The 14,182-nt window shown below is 43.2% G+C and overlaps 1 protein-coding gene across 6 annotated transcripts in view; it reads left to right on the forward strand.

Annotated features, from left to right (window-relative positions):
- Positions 1 to 14,182, forward strand: part of MAGI3 (membrane associated guanylate kinase, WW and PDZ domain containing 3) — a 46,450-nt gene that overhangs the window by 25,009 nt on the left and 7,259 nt on the right. For 5 of the 6 annotated variants that reach the window (XR_001559574.2, XM_015885234.2, XM_015885232.2 and 2 more), the window contains 15 exons: positions 1,023 to 1,139; positions 2,239 to 2,358; positions 2,909 to 3,118; positions 4,408 to 4,582; positions 5,386 to 5,465; positions 6,913 to 6,970; positions 7,430 to 7,524; positions 7,786 to 7,974; positions 8,656 to 9,264; positions 9,693 to 9,724; positions 10,753 to 10,906; positions 11,386 to 11,477; positions 12,051 to 12,243; positions 12,818 to 13,003; positions 13,660 to 13,845. Coding sequence is in view for 5 of the 6 variants with exons in the window: in XM_015885234.2 (XP_015740720.1) it covers positions 1,023 to 1,139; positions 2,239 to 2,358; positions 2,909 to 3,118; positions 4,408 to 4,582; positions 5,386 to 5,465; positions 6,913 to 6,970; positions 7,430 to 7,524; positions 7,786 to 7,974; positions 8,656 to 9,264; positions 9,693 to 9,724; positions 10,753 to 10,906; positions 11,386 to 11,477; positions 12,051 to 12,243; positions 12,818 to 13,003; positions 13,660 to 13,845 (2,496 nt within the window). In the remaining variant the exon portion in view is untranslated. The remainder of the gene's footprint in view (positions 1 to 1,022; positions 1,140 to 2,238; positions 2,359 to 2,908; positions 3,119 to 4,407; positions 4,583 to 5,385; positions 5,466 to 6,912; positions 6,971 to 7,429; positions 7,525 to 7,785; positions 7,975 to 8,655; positions 9,265 to 9,692; positions 9,725 to 10,752; positions 10,907 to 11,385; positions 11,478 to 12,050; positions 12,244 to 12,817; positions 13,004 to 13,659; positions 13,846 to 14,182) is intronic. The other variant, XM_015885233.2, reaches the window with a different exon arrangement.

Consider the following 14,182-nt stretch of genomic DNA (forward strand, 5'->3'; position numbering starts at 1 on the left):
AGTGGTTGGGTCAGTAGCAGTGAATGGGGCTTTGTGTCCTCAACCCCTAACTGGCATCTCACATAGGAACATTTACCTGGGCTTTAGGGTACAGATGAGCTTCATGTTAAGGCTGATGTGGGTCTGGTGCCCCATTCCAGCAGCTGGGTCTCAGCACCATTCAGAGACTCCAGTTAAAATCACTCATACAACAGTTTCCTTTCATTTTGTAACCTGTTGCTGAATTCCTTTCAAACAAGGCATTGAATATTACAGTCCTTGTTCCCATTGTGCTGCACCGGTATAAACACGCTGCCGGCCATCTCCTGCATTGGTTTTAAGAGGCAACAACTAAAAGTCTTTTTCCCTGAAGCCCTGAGTGTTCTGCTGTAGTACATAACTTAAATTTATCAGGGTCACTGAACCCTATTTAATGTGCTTTCTGGGAAGATGACAGGGTACAAAAGATTGTTTTGTACCCTTCTGTCAGAAGGATGAGGCAGTAATACAAGAGCTCGCTTATTTGTGTGCTGAAGGGGCCGTGGTTGTCTAGTGATGTGGCAGATTTGCTAATGATACCTGACAGAAGTATTGCAAAGGAATAATTGTATAAAAAAAAAACCACAAAACAAACTAAAAAACCCTCTTCTATCATACAGTGGTTTTTTAAAAGCAAATATTCTCTTTTTGTAGCATCAAGAGTGCAGGCTCGTGGTGACCAAGTATTGACCTCAGGTAGTCTAAGCAGTGGCAGTAAATGGAGTGGAAGGTATTACTGCTGTGTGTGTTTGGAAGCAGCTTTCTGTCTGTGTGGAGTCTGAATTCTGATCTGAGATTTCATATTTTAACACTTTGTACTTCAAAATACTTCAGTCTTGCTTAGGAGGTTCTGAGGTTGGAGGGCTGTTGCTTAGTTAAGCTTAGAATCACCTTGCCATATTTACACCAGCTTTAGCAAGGCTTTAGAGTGAAATACCATTGTTGGCATTTTATTTTCTTGGCTCAATGCTTACAATAAATGTTTTTGTTTGTTTGTTTTTAAGGAAAAGTCATCAACAAAGATTTGCGTCACTACTTGAGCCTTCAGTTCCAGAAGGGCTCCATAGACCATAAACTCCAGCAAGTGATCAGAGACAATCTCTACTTGAGAACCATCCCTTGTAAGTATGTAATGGTTGGCCTCATTTGATCCGCTTGTACTCACCATCACCTCGTTCAAGGGCTTTACACGTCTCCTCTCTTAACATGGTGTGTAGTTCCACCCTTTGGAAAGAGCTGTGTTCAGAGCTTTATTAGAACAGTTTCATATCTTAACTTGCAGTGAAAATAAGACCTGGTATAGACTGACAACACAGCAAAATCTTTGGAGTTCAGAGCTCAGAGTATTTCAGGAGTATAAGTTAGTTTTTTGGAAGTTATCGTTGTTAGAATAGCATAGATCTTCCTCAGAACAATCAAGCAAACATCATGTGAACATATCATGACTTCTGGGATGTCATACACAGGTAGTTGGGAGGCTACATAGAATGGCCTGGGCTGAAAGGGACTCTGAGGATCACCAAGCTCCATCCCCCCTGCCATAAGCAGGACCACCAACCCCCACATTTAATACTAAACCAGGCTGCCCAGGGCCCCATCCAACCTGACCTTGAACATTTCCAGGGATGAGCCGTCCACCACCTATAGGGTTGTGGTGACAGAGGATGCGATGAACCTGCTGGGTAATGCTGTTAAGAAAGCACAAGGATATGGTGGCAAGAGGCAGAGGGGGTCTGTGAGCAAGGCAAGGACAAACTGAGTGTCACAGCAAGGCTTAATTAGCTGGAGGAGCTGGATGGACACAGGTCTCTTTAGTCATGCCAGCCCTTCTGTTCTGTGCATCTGCTAGCATCGCAGTCCAACCAGCACCAAAATCCCATAGCTCTTAAAGAGTTACCCAGAATCCCAGCCTGCCTGGCCCATGTAATCATCAGCTTCTACACTGTAGGTTTTTGGTTCACTGAGCTTAAGGAAAATTTTCTAATTACTGCCTCATTCTGCTTTTTTTCCTCCTTCCTCCACATCAAAACTTACCATTCCTACACGATCTCTTGGCCTAGTTTTTACACATTATTGTTCACTTGCTTGCATAGCAGAATGAGGTCATCATTGTATGAAGCCTCAAAAATATCTTGTTTTCACTTATTTTGACAGCAGGCTGCGTTTGGTAAGAAAGCAGGATTTTAGTACCTTACAGTTGTGTTTTCTCTCTTTTTCCAGGCACTACGAGGGCTCCCAGAGATGGGGAAGTCCCCGGCGTAGACTATAATTTCATTCCTGTTGAGCAGTTCAAAGCACTGGAAGAAAGTGGAGCCTTGCTAGAAAGTGGAACGTATGATGGTATGTTGGTGCAGCTTGTTGGAACAGGAGTTAATATCCAGTGCTCACATCCAGTATCTTGGTCTAAGTGTAGCTCTCTGTATCCAGGAGGTGCCACTTTTCCTACTCACCTTGATGGTTTCATATTGCCTCTCCACTACTGCAGTACGTGTTTTAGAGCTGGAGTGCCTATGAGAGGAGCACTGGTCTTCTTTCTTTCTTTCTTTTCCCCAGTTTTATGGAACAGAAATGCTGTTTTTAGAGGCATGCACTAAAGGGATGGGAAGCAAGGGAATTTGCAATTAAAAACAAAAACATTTAGTTGGAGGCAGTGAGCCATCGGGAAGCAGTTAGAGACCTGGAGCTGCCATCATGTGATAGCATTTGCTGTCATTGAAGGGGTTAGATAGCAGGCAGAGAGAACTTTACAGGGATGTGAGGGACCTTTAATGTGGGAGTGGAGGGTCTGGACCCCAAACTCACTTTTGTTTAAAGCAAGTGGGTGAAGGGAGGAGTTGGCTTTGGGCAAGTATCAGTGCTTTCATTATCCTGGTTTCTGTCTCATTGGCAGGTAATTTTTATGGTACTCCGAAGCCTCCAGCAGAGCCCAGCCCCTTTCAGCCTGATCCGGTGGATCAAGTTCTCTTTGACAATGATTTCGATACCGAATCACAGAGGAAAAGAACCACATCAGTCAGCAAAATGCAAAGGATGGACAGTTCTCTCCCTGAAGATGAGGAAGAAGAGGAAAAGGAAGCAGTTAATGGCAGCGGAGGGATAGGTTGGTTACAAGGGGAGAAATTCCCTGAAGTATTTTATGAATGAATAAGAAGTATACGAATAGCATTCATGCTTGCTTGAACTGCTTCCTTAGTTTTAGTGAAGTTTGAAAGCAGTTTTCTATTCAGACGGGTGTTTTTGCTCTCCTTTGAAATTGCATTTTAAAAAGAAACAGCTGTTCTCCCAGCCAGATGTGCAATTGCATCATAAAATGCACTGCTCAGTAGAGAACATGTAGTGCTGGGCAGCAGCCAGTTGCTTGATTGGGAAGGAAAAATTTATCCATAGAACAGAATCCCCTTGCAGAGTGTAATTCATGCCCTGTAAATTTAATCGTTTCATTTTGGTCAGATTACCAAACGCTGGAGGTTTTAGTGAAACAATCAGTCTGAGGGGCAGCACCAGCTCGTACTGTAACATGTTCAGATGATTTTGCTGAAGGGAACTGCAAAATACCCCGAGGGAGTGTTTATGGAGAGGAGTAAAGCACAGTGCATTGAGACCGGACCAGTGTCCAGTAGGATGTTTCAGAGATTGGCAGCACGCCCTTTTCGTTTTGCTGTCATGGTTATTCATCTCGAGGGGGAAGAACTGATGTTGGAGAGAAGCCGTCACATTGAATTTGCAGACGATCCTGTTTGTGAGCGTTTAAGAAAGACTTATATTGACCGGACCTGACCTAATCTTGCTAGCTTTAATGCTGGCAATGCCACAGCACAGAGCACCCAGTGGCCTGGCTGGTGGTGATGTGAAAGTCAGGGGCACCATAGTGTGGCTGAGGATGCCAGGCATAACCTTTGAAGTACCAAGCTGAGGCCTGCATGAAGTGTTAGCAGGGATTTTGAGGAGGTTTTGCTCCTTGTAGCTTGCATGAAAAAGGTGTGTTTCACTTATTGGCAGTTTGGGTCTTTTCTATGTTTTAATGTTGGTGCTTTGAGGAATAATAGTAGAACTCCTATTTGTTTATTGGTGGTATTACAAACGCTGTTCTCTGTGTGAGGAGGGAAACAAATTAGTCAGCTCGCATTCCTGCCCGTGCTGATTTTGTAGCGTAGGCTCAGACAAATAATATGAGGTTAATTCTCTTTGGCAGGGGCAGAACAGAGTTCAGTTTTTTCATGTCAGCTTTTCAAAGTCCATAGCTGGAAAAAAAAAAAAAAAGTGGAAAAATGCTCATCACATCCAGGGACGTGTTTGACATTCTCTCATAGCCAGATTAAGAGGGTGGTGCTTAGTGAGAAACAGCATAAGCATCTGACAAATAGTAATGCTTTCCCTGAACAACTGCAGAAAACAAAGAAAAACACTCAGATTCTTCTGACTGGATGAAACCTGTTCCCAGTTACAACCAGACAAGCAGCTCCATGGACTTCAGAAATTACATGTCAAGGGATGAAACCCTGGAACCTCTGCCCAAGAACTGGGAGATGGCCTACACTGACACTGGCATGATCTACTTCATCGAGTGAGTAGCCCAACACTGCCAGCAGGAAAGATACGTGCTGAAGAGCCACAGTCTGGGTAGCTGCCTAATGCTCTTAGACCTGTCCTGTTCTTTTACTTTATATTCCTATATATTTAATTTTATATATTTCCTGTCATTTGTTCCTTACTGTTAATCATTTATGCTACGTATTTGATTGCTGTTGTGCAGGGAAGTGTTATGGCTCCACGTGCATAGTCAGTTTGCAATGTGAGTTATGTATCTCATAAAATGCAAAGCTGGCTGGATGTTGGTAGGGAAGGTATAGCATCATATGAACTTTTACAATGACAAATCTCTCTGACATCTGAGAACTTGCGTGTTCTTTCTTCTCAGCATGAGTTCCTTGGCTGGGAATGCCTGCTTGAAAAGATGAGCAGCATAGATTAAAGCTCAGGATAGAAAAGCAGTTCATGTGTGCACATGTGAAATAGCCTCAATTATGAATTCTGAGGTGAAAAGAAATAAAAACCCAATTGAATGTTAATTATACAACTAAAAGCGTTTGCTGCTTTCAGGTAGAAATAGATGGTGTTTCCACGTGAGCTTTCTGGGGCACAGGAGAGCATTCCTCTCATGTTTCACATCTGTCCTCAGGAGTCTCCAATGCTGGCACCTCTGAGTATCGTTGTCACCTTTTCTATTTAGCATTTGACTGAGGCATAAGCAGGGATTAGGTTATCTAATGACTATGGTTTGACCGAGGTAGTAAATATTTAAGGTAAAGTGAAATTTCTTGAGTCTGAGGAAGTCCTCTTCTTTTAATGGGCTGTTTTGCTCTGCAGCCACAACACAAAGACAACAACATGGCTCGATCCACGGCTCTGTAAGAAAGCCAAAGCTCCTGAAGATTGTGAAGATGGAGGTGAGATATTTAGAGCTTGTTTGTTACTGTGGCTGATCAATGGTTGAGTTTATCAGGGCTAGTTGAGATCCATTACTGCTGTGACAGAAACTTACTGCTGATACACGTGCCACTGGAGCAAATAGAGTGTAGTGCTGAGTATCCATAGTTCAGTGGTAGTGAGAGTCCACATAAGACTGGGAAAGACCATAATGGATTTTTCCTGGAGCCGTGGAATCTGACTGAATCATGGATGTATCTGCATTCCTGAGAAGAGAATGATATATGTTGTTCCAGTGAGTATCATTGCTAAGGAGAAAGCTGGATATATCAGCAGCAATCGTGCTGGAAATTTTTATGTGGGTGGAACATGGCAGGGATAAAAGGTCCATAAATACTAGAATATATGCAGAATGAAGATGCAGTGTAATACCTATTGCTAGTAATGTGTATCACAAGCTTTATGGTATAACATTTGAATGTGTTAGTAGGGGTAACAGCTCTTCATGCTGCTGTTTCAAGACTTGTAAGTCAGGCTCACGACTGACCCACAGACGACACCTGTATCCATTTCCTATGTAGTCTGTGATTTAGTCAGCCAAAAAAGGAGCACCAAGTAGCTCAGTCTTCAGCAAACGCACATTACAAAAGCTGAGGCAGATTCAGAACAGCCTGTCATCTCCTTAAATTGCACAGGCTAACAATCATGTATTCATAATGAAGCCAGCTGGAGCAATGGACTCATACCGCTGCTTGTTAAACATACGTGCAGCACACCACAGGATAAAAAGAGCACTTGAAACGGAGAGATGCAGGATATCCAAATGAACAACGTTTAAATGAATAGCCCCCCTGGGTCTTTTGTCAAATCCTGTGGAGTGATGCTGATACTAATAAGTGGTAACATGCTGTCATATGCAAGGAAAATTGCTGGTACCTTCAAACTTAGGGCAGCCTCAAACAAGATTACACAGAAATTTTATCCCTCGGAATGTCTGGTTACCTGGCTGTGTCAATTATTCAGCTATTTAAATTTCCCTGGTCATGGTAACTAGAACAGTAAAGCTAAAGTAATTGGACCTCTGTTTTAACTGCCTGCCACCTCTAGTCACTAATGATCTGCTGCTGCTTACCATCTCACCAGACTTTGTGTTTTCTATCCCCTTTCATATGTTCTTCCTTCCCAAATAGGTTAATTTGGGTCTAAGTTTACTACAGACTTAAATTGATGTGGTTTTGTTAAATAGAAGTCTGATCCAGTGGAACAGAGTGAGAGGTGCAGGGCTTCAGGTTCCTTGGAATAAGCCAATGTTTTCTCATCAGAAGAAAAGTCTCAAACAAAAAAAGGGGAAAAAAAAAGTGATTTCTGTTTAATTCATGTTTTTCATCTGTCCTTTTTTTGTAAGAGTGCTGATATTTGCAGGTAGTTTTCCAAAGTAGTGGAGAATTTTGTTCTTTCTGATTGCAGAACTTCCTTATGGATGGGAAAAAATAGAAGATCCACAGTATGGAACATATTACGTTGAGTAAGTGCTGAGTATTAATTTGGAATAGGCACAAGCTGAGCAGAATGCAGGGAAGCAGTTGCATAGCAGTGTATATAGATTGCACTGAGTAAAGATAAGTTCTAGAGGCTGCTGTGCACATTTCTAAATCACTGAAGGACCATAATATGGTTGTGCTGACATATTGGAGTGAAGTTCTTCTAGGGAAGGAAAGCAAGTAGCAATGATAGTAATTAATAAATAGGAATGAGCTTGGAAGTTTGTGGAGTGGGATGAAGGTATACTCTCCCAATTGGTTACAAGTGAAATCACGTTGTTTTTTAAAGTAAATCAAGTTGAAAGGAAATAAAAACAAAAGACATTCCATGTTGATTCTGATAGTTTGGAATTCATTCAAGCAATAGTATTTGTGGGTTGTCTCTTGGGATGGTGCAGGCAGGATGGTTTCCTCTGATACCTTAATCTACCTTTTGTCTACAGTCACATTAACCAGAAAACTCAGTTTGAAAACCCAGTGTTGGAAGCCAAAAGGAAAAAACAACTGGGACAGACTGATGGTGGCCCTTCAAAATCAGGTATCACTAAATATATATTGACGTCAAGGGTAAGAGAGTAAAACCAGAAATTAGAGGTGGGAGATTTCATTTGTCCCCTGTTTTAATCTGTAATACAGTTTGGAAAACATGCAAGTTTGGTAGCCAGGCTTTAAGATATCTTCCTTAATTCTCTGATTGTCTGTTTTACGTGTGCTTGTGGTCACCGTACTTTGGAGATGTAGTGGCCGCCATAAAGCAGCATTGCTGATGGTTGATTATATTGCATCTTATCATGCACAGGGGCAGAGAAGTCTCTCTTCACTAGAGATCCCTCCCAGCTTATAGGAGCACTTATACGGACCTCACTGAAAAAAAGCACGATGGGTTTTGGTTTTACCATCATCGGAGGGGACAGGCCTGATGAGTTTCTCCAGGTGAAGAACGTGTTAAAAGATGGACCTGCTGCGCAAGATGGGAGAATTGCACCAGGTAAATCATTATTTCTCTAAGCTTGCATTTCTTCTGATGCTTTTTAGAGTGTGCAGCTGCTGATGTGCGAGATTGAGAGGACGGTTTTCTCCTGGGAATATTGTATTGCGTACACAATCTTGATCACTGTGATGTGTATTATGAAACAGGGCTTCAGGATTTGACATGTACTTTCCCTTCACTTTGAAATTACATGCTTAACCCACACGTGGCAACAGCGCAAGGCTATGAAATACGCGTGGGCGCAATCCTAGCTTAAGTTCAACCAATCCTAAAATAAACATAGGAACACCCCCCCCCCAAAAAAAATCCGATTTATTTTTGGATTGAATTTAGGATGCTCTAAAGCATGAATTAAAGCAGAAGACATCTGTTTGCAGCAGTGTGTGTGTGCTGCTTCATCTCCTGTGACTGTATAGTAGGGTGTTTGTTTCTTTTTAACTCTGCTGGAGATTAAACCTTATATATTTAGCATACTGTGCTCTGAGATGACACGGGATAAACACAAAGAGGAAGTCCTTTACACTTCTTGGAAACAGATAGTCAGGAGGTAAAGCCAGCATTATTATTTCTTGAACAGAATGATTTTGTCCAGTGATTTTTTTTCTTTTCTGAGCCTCAGAAGACTTGAAAGGTGTGTGTAGTTTGGTTTTAATGCTGTTTAACTTCCTTTTTGAACAGGTGATGTCATCGTAGACATAAACGGAAACTGTGTCCTTGGCCATACCCACGCAGATGTTGTCCAGATGTTTCAACTAGTTCCTGTCAACCAGTATGTAAACATGACTTTGTGTCGTGGCTATCCTCTTCCTGATGACAGTGAGGAACCAGTTGTAGATATAGTGACTGCTACACCTATTATCAATGGACCACCTGTGACCAAAGGAGACATTTGTCTGACCAGCCAAGAGTTAATAGCTGGAACAGTTGTGTTGGACCAGAATGGGAAAACAGGCCCAATGTTGGTCAATGGTCGTCTCAATGGCCCTACCATGGATACAAATGAGCAGAGGATCTCTGTTGCATCTTCAGGAAGCTCTCAGCCAGAGCTGGTCACCATCCCACTGATCAAAGGTCCTAAAGGCTTTGGGTTTGCCATTGCAGACAGCCCTACAGGACAGAAGGTAAAAATGATATTAGACAGCCAGTGGTGCCAAGGACTTCAGAAAGGGGATGTAATCAAGGAGATCTGCCATCAGAATGTACAGAGCTTGACACATCTGCAGGTCGTGGAGGTACTGAAGCAGTTTCCAATAGGAGCAGAGGTACCACTGCTCATCTTAAGAGGAGGTAAATATGTAAATTTATTGTTGTCATGTATAGCTACGTGCTTTTTAAAAGGCCTGTTGGGTGGCACTCGGGTCATTCTTGTTTGGAAAAATCTCCAAGTCTTTTTCTGTACAAATGCTGCTGTTTCTCAATCAGCCAAAGAAACAGATTTCGTTGGTGGCAAGTGAAATTGCACCAGGCTAATTCACACCCTCTTCCAATGCACTCTAGCAAAGGGAGAAACTCATTTCTGTACAGCTAGAAACTCTGATTTGAGATTTCTCCTAAGTGATGGCTTTGGTCAGCTAAACGATCCCTTGCAATTTAAAGAAAGAATGAATAAGCAGTTATCACTTTCAGCTCAGGATGAACTGATTATATTGCCTTAATGCTATTTAATCTTGGATGACCTAGAATTGAAATTGCTTTCTATGTTGTATTTTATTCAGGTCCACCCTCACCTACTAAAACTGGCAAAGTGGTGAGTATTTACAGTGGATTTTAATTTGTTTCAGTTGGAAAAATACTGGGGGGTGGGAAAGGTTGGTAGCGAAAAGACTTCTTAATATGTTCTGCTTCAAACAGTTCTTCTACAGGATCCTTTGAGTGTTATGAGTTTGATGGGTATAATGGATTTCTTCATAACAAACTGGTTATTGCTCCCTTTTTAATGCACCGGAGTCTTCTTTCTGGTTTGCTCATTGTTTTTGGGAGTTCCCTCCACTGGGGCATCTTCAATCTATTTTGACACAGCCAAGAATGGTTAGGATTGGTGAAATGCCCTCAAGATTGTGAAAGATTTTTGTGGGGTCATGTCTGTGAGCGCTCACACTCGGTGCTTTAAAGCACTCCCTGAGATTTGCAGATTGTTTCTTACAAGCGTGCAGCTGCCTGCAGTAAGGAAGTTGCTGCACAGATCGGTGCAGCTGGAGGACAAGGGCTGTGTCTGCACGGCTCCAATGTCAGCCATGCTAAAAATACACAGGGCTCCAGGAGCATCGTTCCACAACAGGCAGGAGCAGCTTTCCCATGGAGCACTCGATGTTCAGTGGCATTAAGCAACGTGGCAAACGAGTTCAGTTAAAAAGGGCAAGTCTTTGTGTTTGTGGACGTGCAAGTGTGAAAGCTGAAGCTGCTTGGGGGAGTTTTCTTCCACCCTCCTAAAAGGGCACAGCTCAGAATATTGTGCTGTTACTCAACGTGCACAGACACGTGCAGACCACCACGTTCCAGTTTTCCGGGTTAGGTTTAAGGCCCAGAATAATTATTTAAACTTACTGTCCATTGGAAATTAAGATGGGAGACCACAAGGATCCTTGCTGGCTTTTCCTCATGGAATGGCTGTGTGTTGCAGTGTTGCAGCTGTCACAGGAGAAGAGAAAAAAGCTGAGACTGTTGACTTATTCCCAGTTCATTTCACTTCTCTGTGACGTTTATCATCTTTGCATGCACGAATTCCTTCAGGCTTTTGCTTTAACGTGGGGTTTGTGGGGTGGGATTCTGTTCCAGAAGGACAAACAGGAGAGTTCAGGGAGTTTGGAAGCGCTCAGCGATGCCATCCCGCAGCCTATGCCTTTCCCTCCCACTGCTGTAAGATCAGGCTCTCCTAAACTGGACCCTTCAGAAGTCTACTTGAAGTCCAAGACGATGTATGAGGACAAACGTGAGTATATCAACCCCAGCTTGGAAATACTCAAATACAACAGAACCTTTTCATTGGCATGCACGTGGTAAAAGTGCTGTGACTTTATGTATTGAGTTTGTTAAGTGTGAATTATGCACTTTTGAAAACAGCAGAGCCCATTAAAAATAGATAAATCTATACAGTGTGTTTCAACCATAGTTTCAATAATGTAATTAGTCATAAAGGTGGTGTAATGTTCTAATATTCTATTTGCTGTCCAGGAATTGCTGAACAAATTGGTCACTTTGTGGGCCTGGCAAAGCAGATGCAGCTTCCTGTTCCAAAATAAATCTTCTGGGGGATAAATGGTCTGTTTTAGCAATCTTTATATAAGGGAATTCCACAAAGTAACGAGTAAATCCTTGTCTGTCAATAACAAGAATCAGAACACACGACAAAGAAATAACCTTCCAATAACCAAAGGCAGCTCATCACAGGTTTGAAATGTTTTGTTTCAGCTCCAAACACCAGAGATTTGGATGTTTTCCTGCGAAAACAAGAGTCGGGCTTTGGATTCCGAGTGCTTGGAGGGGACGGACCAGATCAGCCTGTAGGTGAAACTTCTTACAGCTGCCTATGTGTTGTCTCACTGTGCTGCCATTGGGATGGTTCCTGCTCTGTCCTCCTCTTTTCTCTCCCCTTCTAAGTGATGGGAAAAATGATTGATAATCGACTTTTAGAGATGGAGATTCAGTTCAGATTACCCGCTTGATTCTGGGTTTAAGAAGTGGTTTAACTTGTAAGAGAGGGAAATAATTTGGTCTTCAGTCAGTGAAATGCTCTTGAGTAATCCAGTTAAAGCTGGGAGATGTAATCCAGTTCTGCTTAAAGCTGGATGGAGTGAGCCATGCTCTGGGCAAACACACAGACTCCTCATGGTGTGTGTCCGGTTCTGGTTTCTCTGCAGCATCCCCATGGGTGCAGTGTGTGTTCCCTCACCATGGAGGTGCTGAGTGTGGTCTGAGGGCTGCAGCTCAATCCATGGGACCAGGTGGTTGTGCAGGGCTCTGACTGAGGAAGGGAGTTGGAAGGGACCTTTAAAGGTAATCACTCAATGGCTGTTCTGCTAGAAACAAGCAATCAAATGCTCGTATCTAACCCACTGACTGTGCCCTGTTGATAGATTTATATCGGAGCCATAATCCCGTTGGGAGCAGCAGAAAAAGATGGCAGGCTTCGAGCTGCTGATGAACTGATGTGCATCGATGGAGTCCCTGTTAAGGGGAAGTCACACAAACAAGTTCTGGACTTAATGACCAGTGCTGCACGGAACGGTCAGGTGCTGCTCACGGTCCGGAGGAAGATCTTCTTTGGTGGTACGTATCTGACCAGAGAGTGAAATAGATCTGACTAATAGAACATGCTCCTTGTTGCAATCAAGTCAACTAAAGTTGTTCTGAAATGCATTGGTTACTGTGCTAGAATTGAGCAGCCTGAGGTTCAGGAGTGTCAGCTGTAATTCTGAGTAAGTGGAGAAAAGCAGAACTTAGGAGTTGTCCTTGTTTAAGACAGCAGTAAATCTCTTTTGTAGCTGGATCTCTGCTGTAGATCTTGTATATGTAGCTTGCAGAAAAGCCACGACATACTGTGCTGCAACAAAAGGCATCACTTCACTCTGACAAAGTTTTGTTGTACACGCTGCCAGGTCTGTTCTGCTTTGGGAAATGAGGCTGCAGTGTCTTGCATATTTGTGCACACCTGTGCAGGGCTCTGGGCCTCTGCTTCATCCAATATCTGATTTCTGTTTTATATGGATCACATTGTTTATAAGTTGCTTCTTACGTTCCCAGGCAGGCAGTGTTTCCTCTTGTTGGCACTGATAGTGAGATACACGCTTCTGTTGTATTGACCTGATAGAACAGCGGCTTTGTTTTTTGCCTTACCTTTAAGGAGAAAAGCAAGCAGAGGAGGAGGAGTCGCAGGCTGTGGTGGCACAGAACAGCTCTCCCCGCCTGAATCGGGCAGAATTTGGCACCCAGCCGTCCCCAGAGGTCTATGATGTCTGTCTGCAGCGGAAGGAGAACGAAGGATTTGGCTTTGTCATTCTCACCTCCAAAAACAAACCTCCTCCTGGCGGTGAGTGCTGGAATCTGGTGCTTTGGTCACTGACTGGTGCTGGAGTTTCTGCTGTGCAGAAGTTTCCTATGCCATGATTTAATGTGAACCCACTGTGTTGTTCTGAAGCTGAGATGCTCTAAAACAAGCAATCAGCAATTGAGTCTGCAACCCTGCAGTGCTTTTCACAGTTGGCTCTTAGGTTTATGTAATGCTTTAAAAGTAGTCTATTAAGGGAAATGTAATTAAAATTTAAAGTCATGGTAAATGCTAGAAGGCATCAATGTCTGTTGCTTCACAGTAACTTCTGCACGGGCTCATTAAAACTGTCCTTGATGGTTCTTTAATCCTGGATGCCTGCTGACGGTGTGTTTCAGCTTTGATGGCGTGGTTTGAACAGTCAGCTGATAATCCTGACACATGCACGATGTTCCTCACCTCCCTGACCCCTTAGAAAAGCACATGGGAGAGCAGTGCTGGGATAACAGAAGGGCTGTACCACAACCCCTTTGGTTTGATCTCGCTCTGATGGGTGAGGCCTTATTGGTTGTCTGCAGTGTTCAGAGCAGGAACAGTCTCTGGGATGGTTGTGGGAGGTCTGGGTCTGCTCAGTGCTCGTCTCATAGGGATATTAAGTGTGTTCTGAAGAAGCTGATGGGTTTGTTCTGACTCTGCAGTGATTCCCCACAAGATCGGGCGTGTGATAGATGGGAGCCCAGCAGATCAGTGCGGGAAGCTGAAGGTGGGAGATCGCATCTCGGCAGTGAACGGGCAGTCCATCGTGGAGCTCTCCCACGACAGCATCGTGCAGCTGATCAAAGATGCAGGACACGTGGTGACTCTGACCGTCGTTGCTGAGGAAGGTGAGGTTGCACAACCTGCTCAGGTGAATGTGGCTGCCACGTGTGCCACATCTGTTTGTAGCTTTCGAGGTCAGTTTGCTTACAAGGGAGTGTTTTAAGGTGTTTGGAAAAGAGATTTCTAATGCAGAATTTCAAGGGCTTCATTTCCTTTCTTGTTAATTCTCTAAGCAGAGAGACTTCTACAAATTGTTGTTCTTCTATTAAGATCTTCATTTCTATCAAATCTAATTCACTGCAGTTTGAAGGAACACCTCAAAGCAGGGCAGTGTTTGTAATGCAAGTGAAGTGTGAGTTGAATGCATTAGATCTGCTTCTCTTGGACTCTCAGTCAACTTTG

The sequence above is a fragment of the Coturnix japonica genome, chromosome 26 (genome assembly GCF_001577835.2).
Source record: "Coturnix japonica isolate 7356 chromosome 26, Coturnix japonica 2.1, whole genome shotgun sequence".
NCBI classification, from domain to species: domain Eukaryota; kingdom Metazoa; phylum Chordata; class Aves; order Galliformes; family Phasianidae; genus Coturnix; species Coturnix japonica.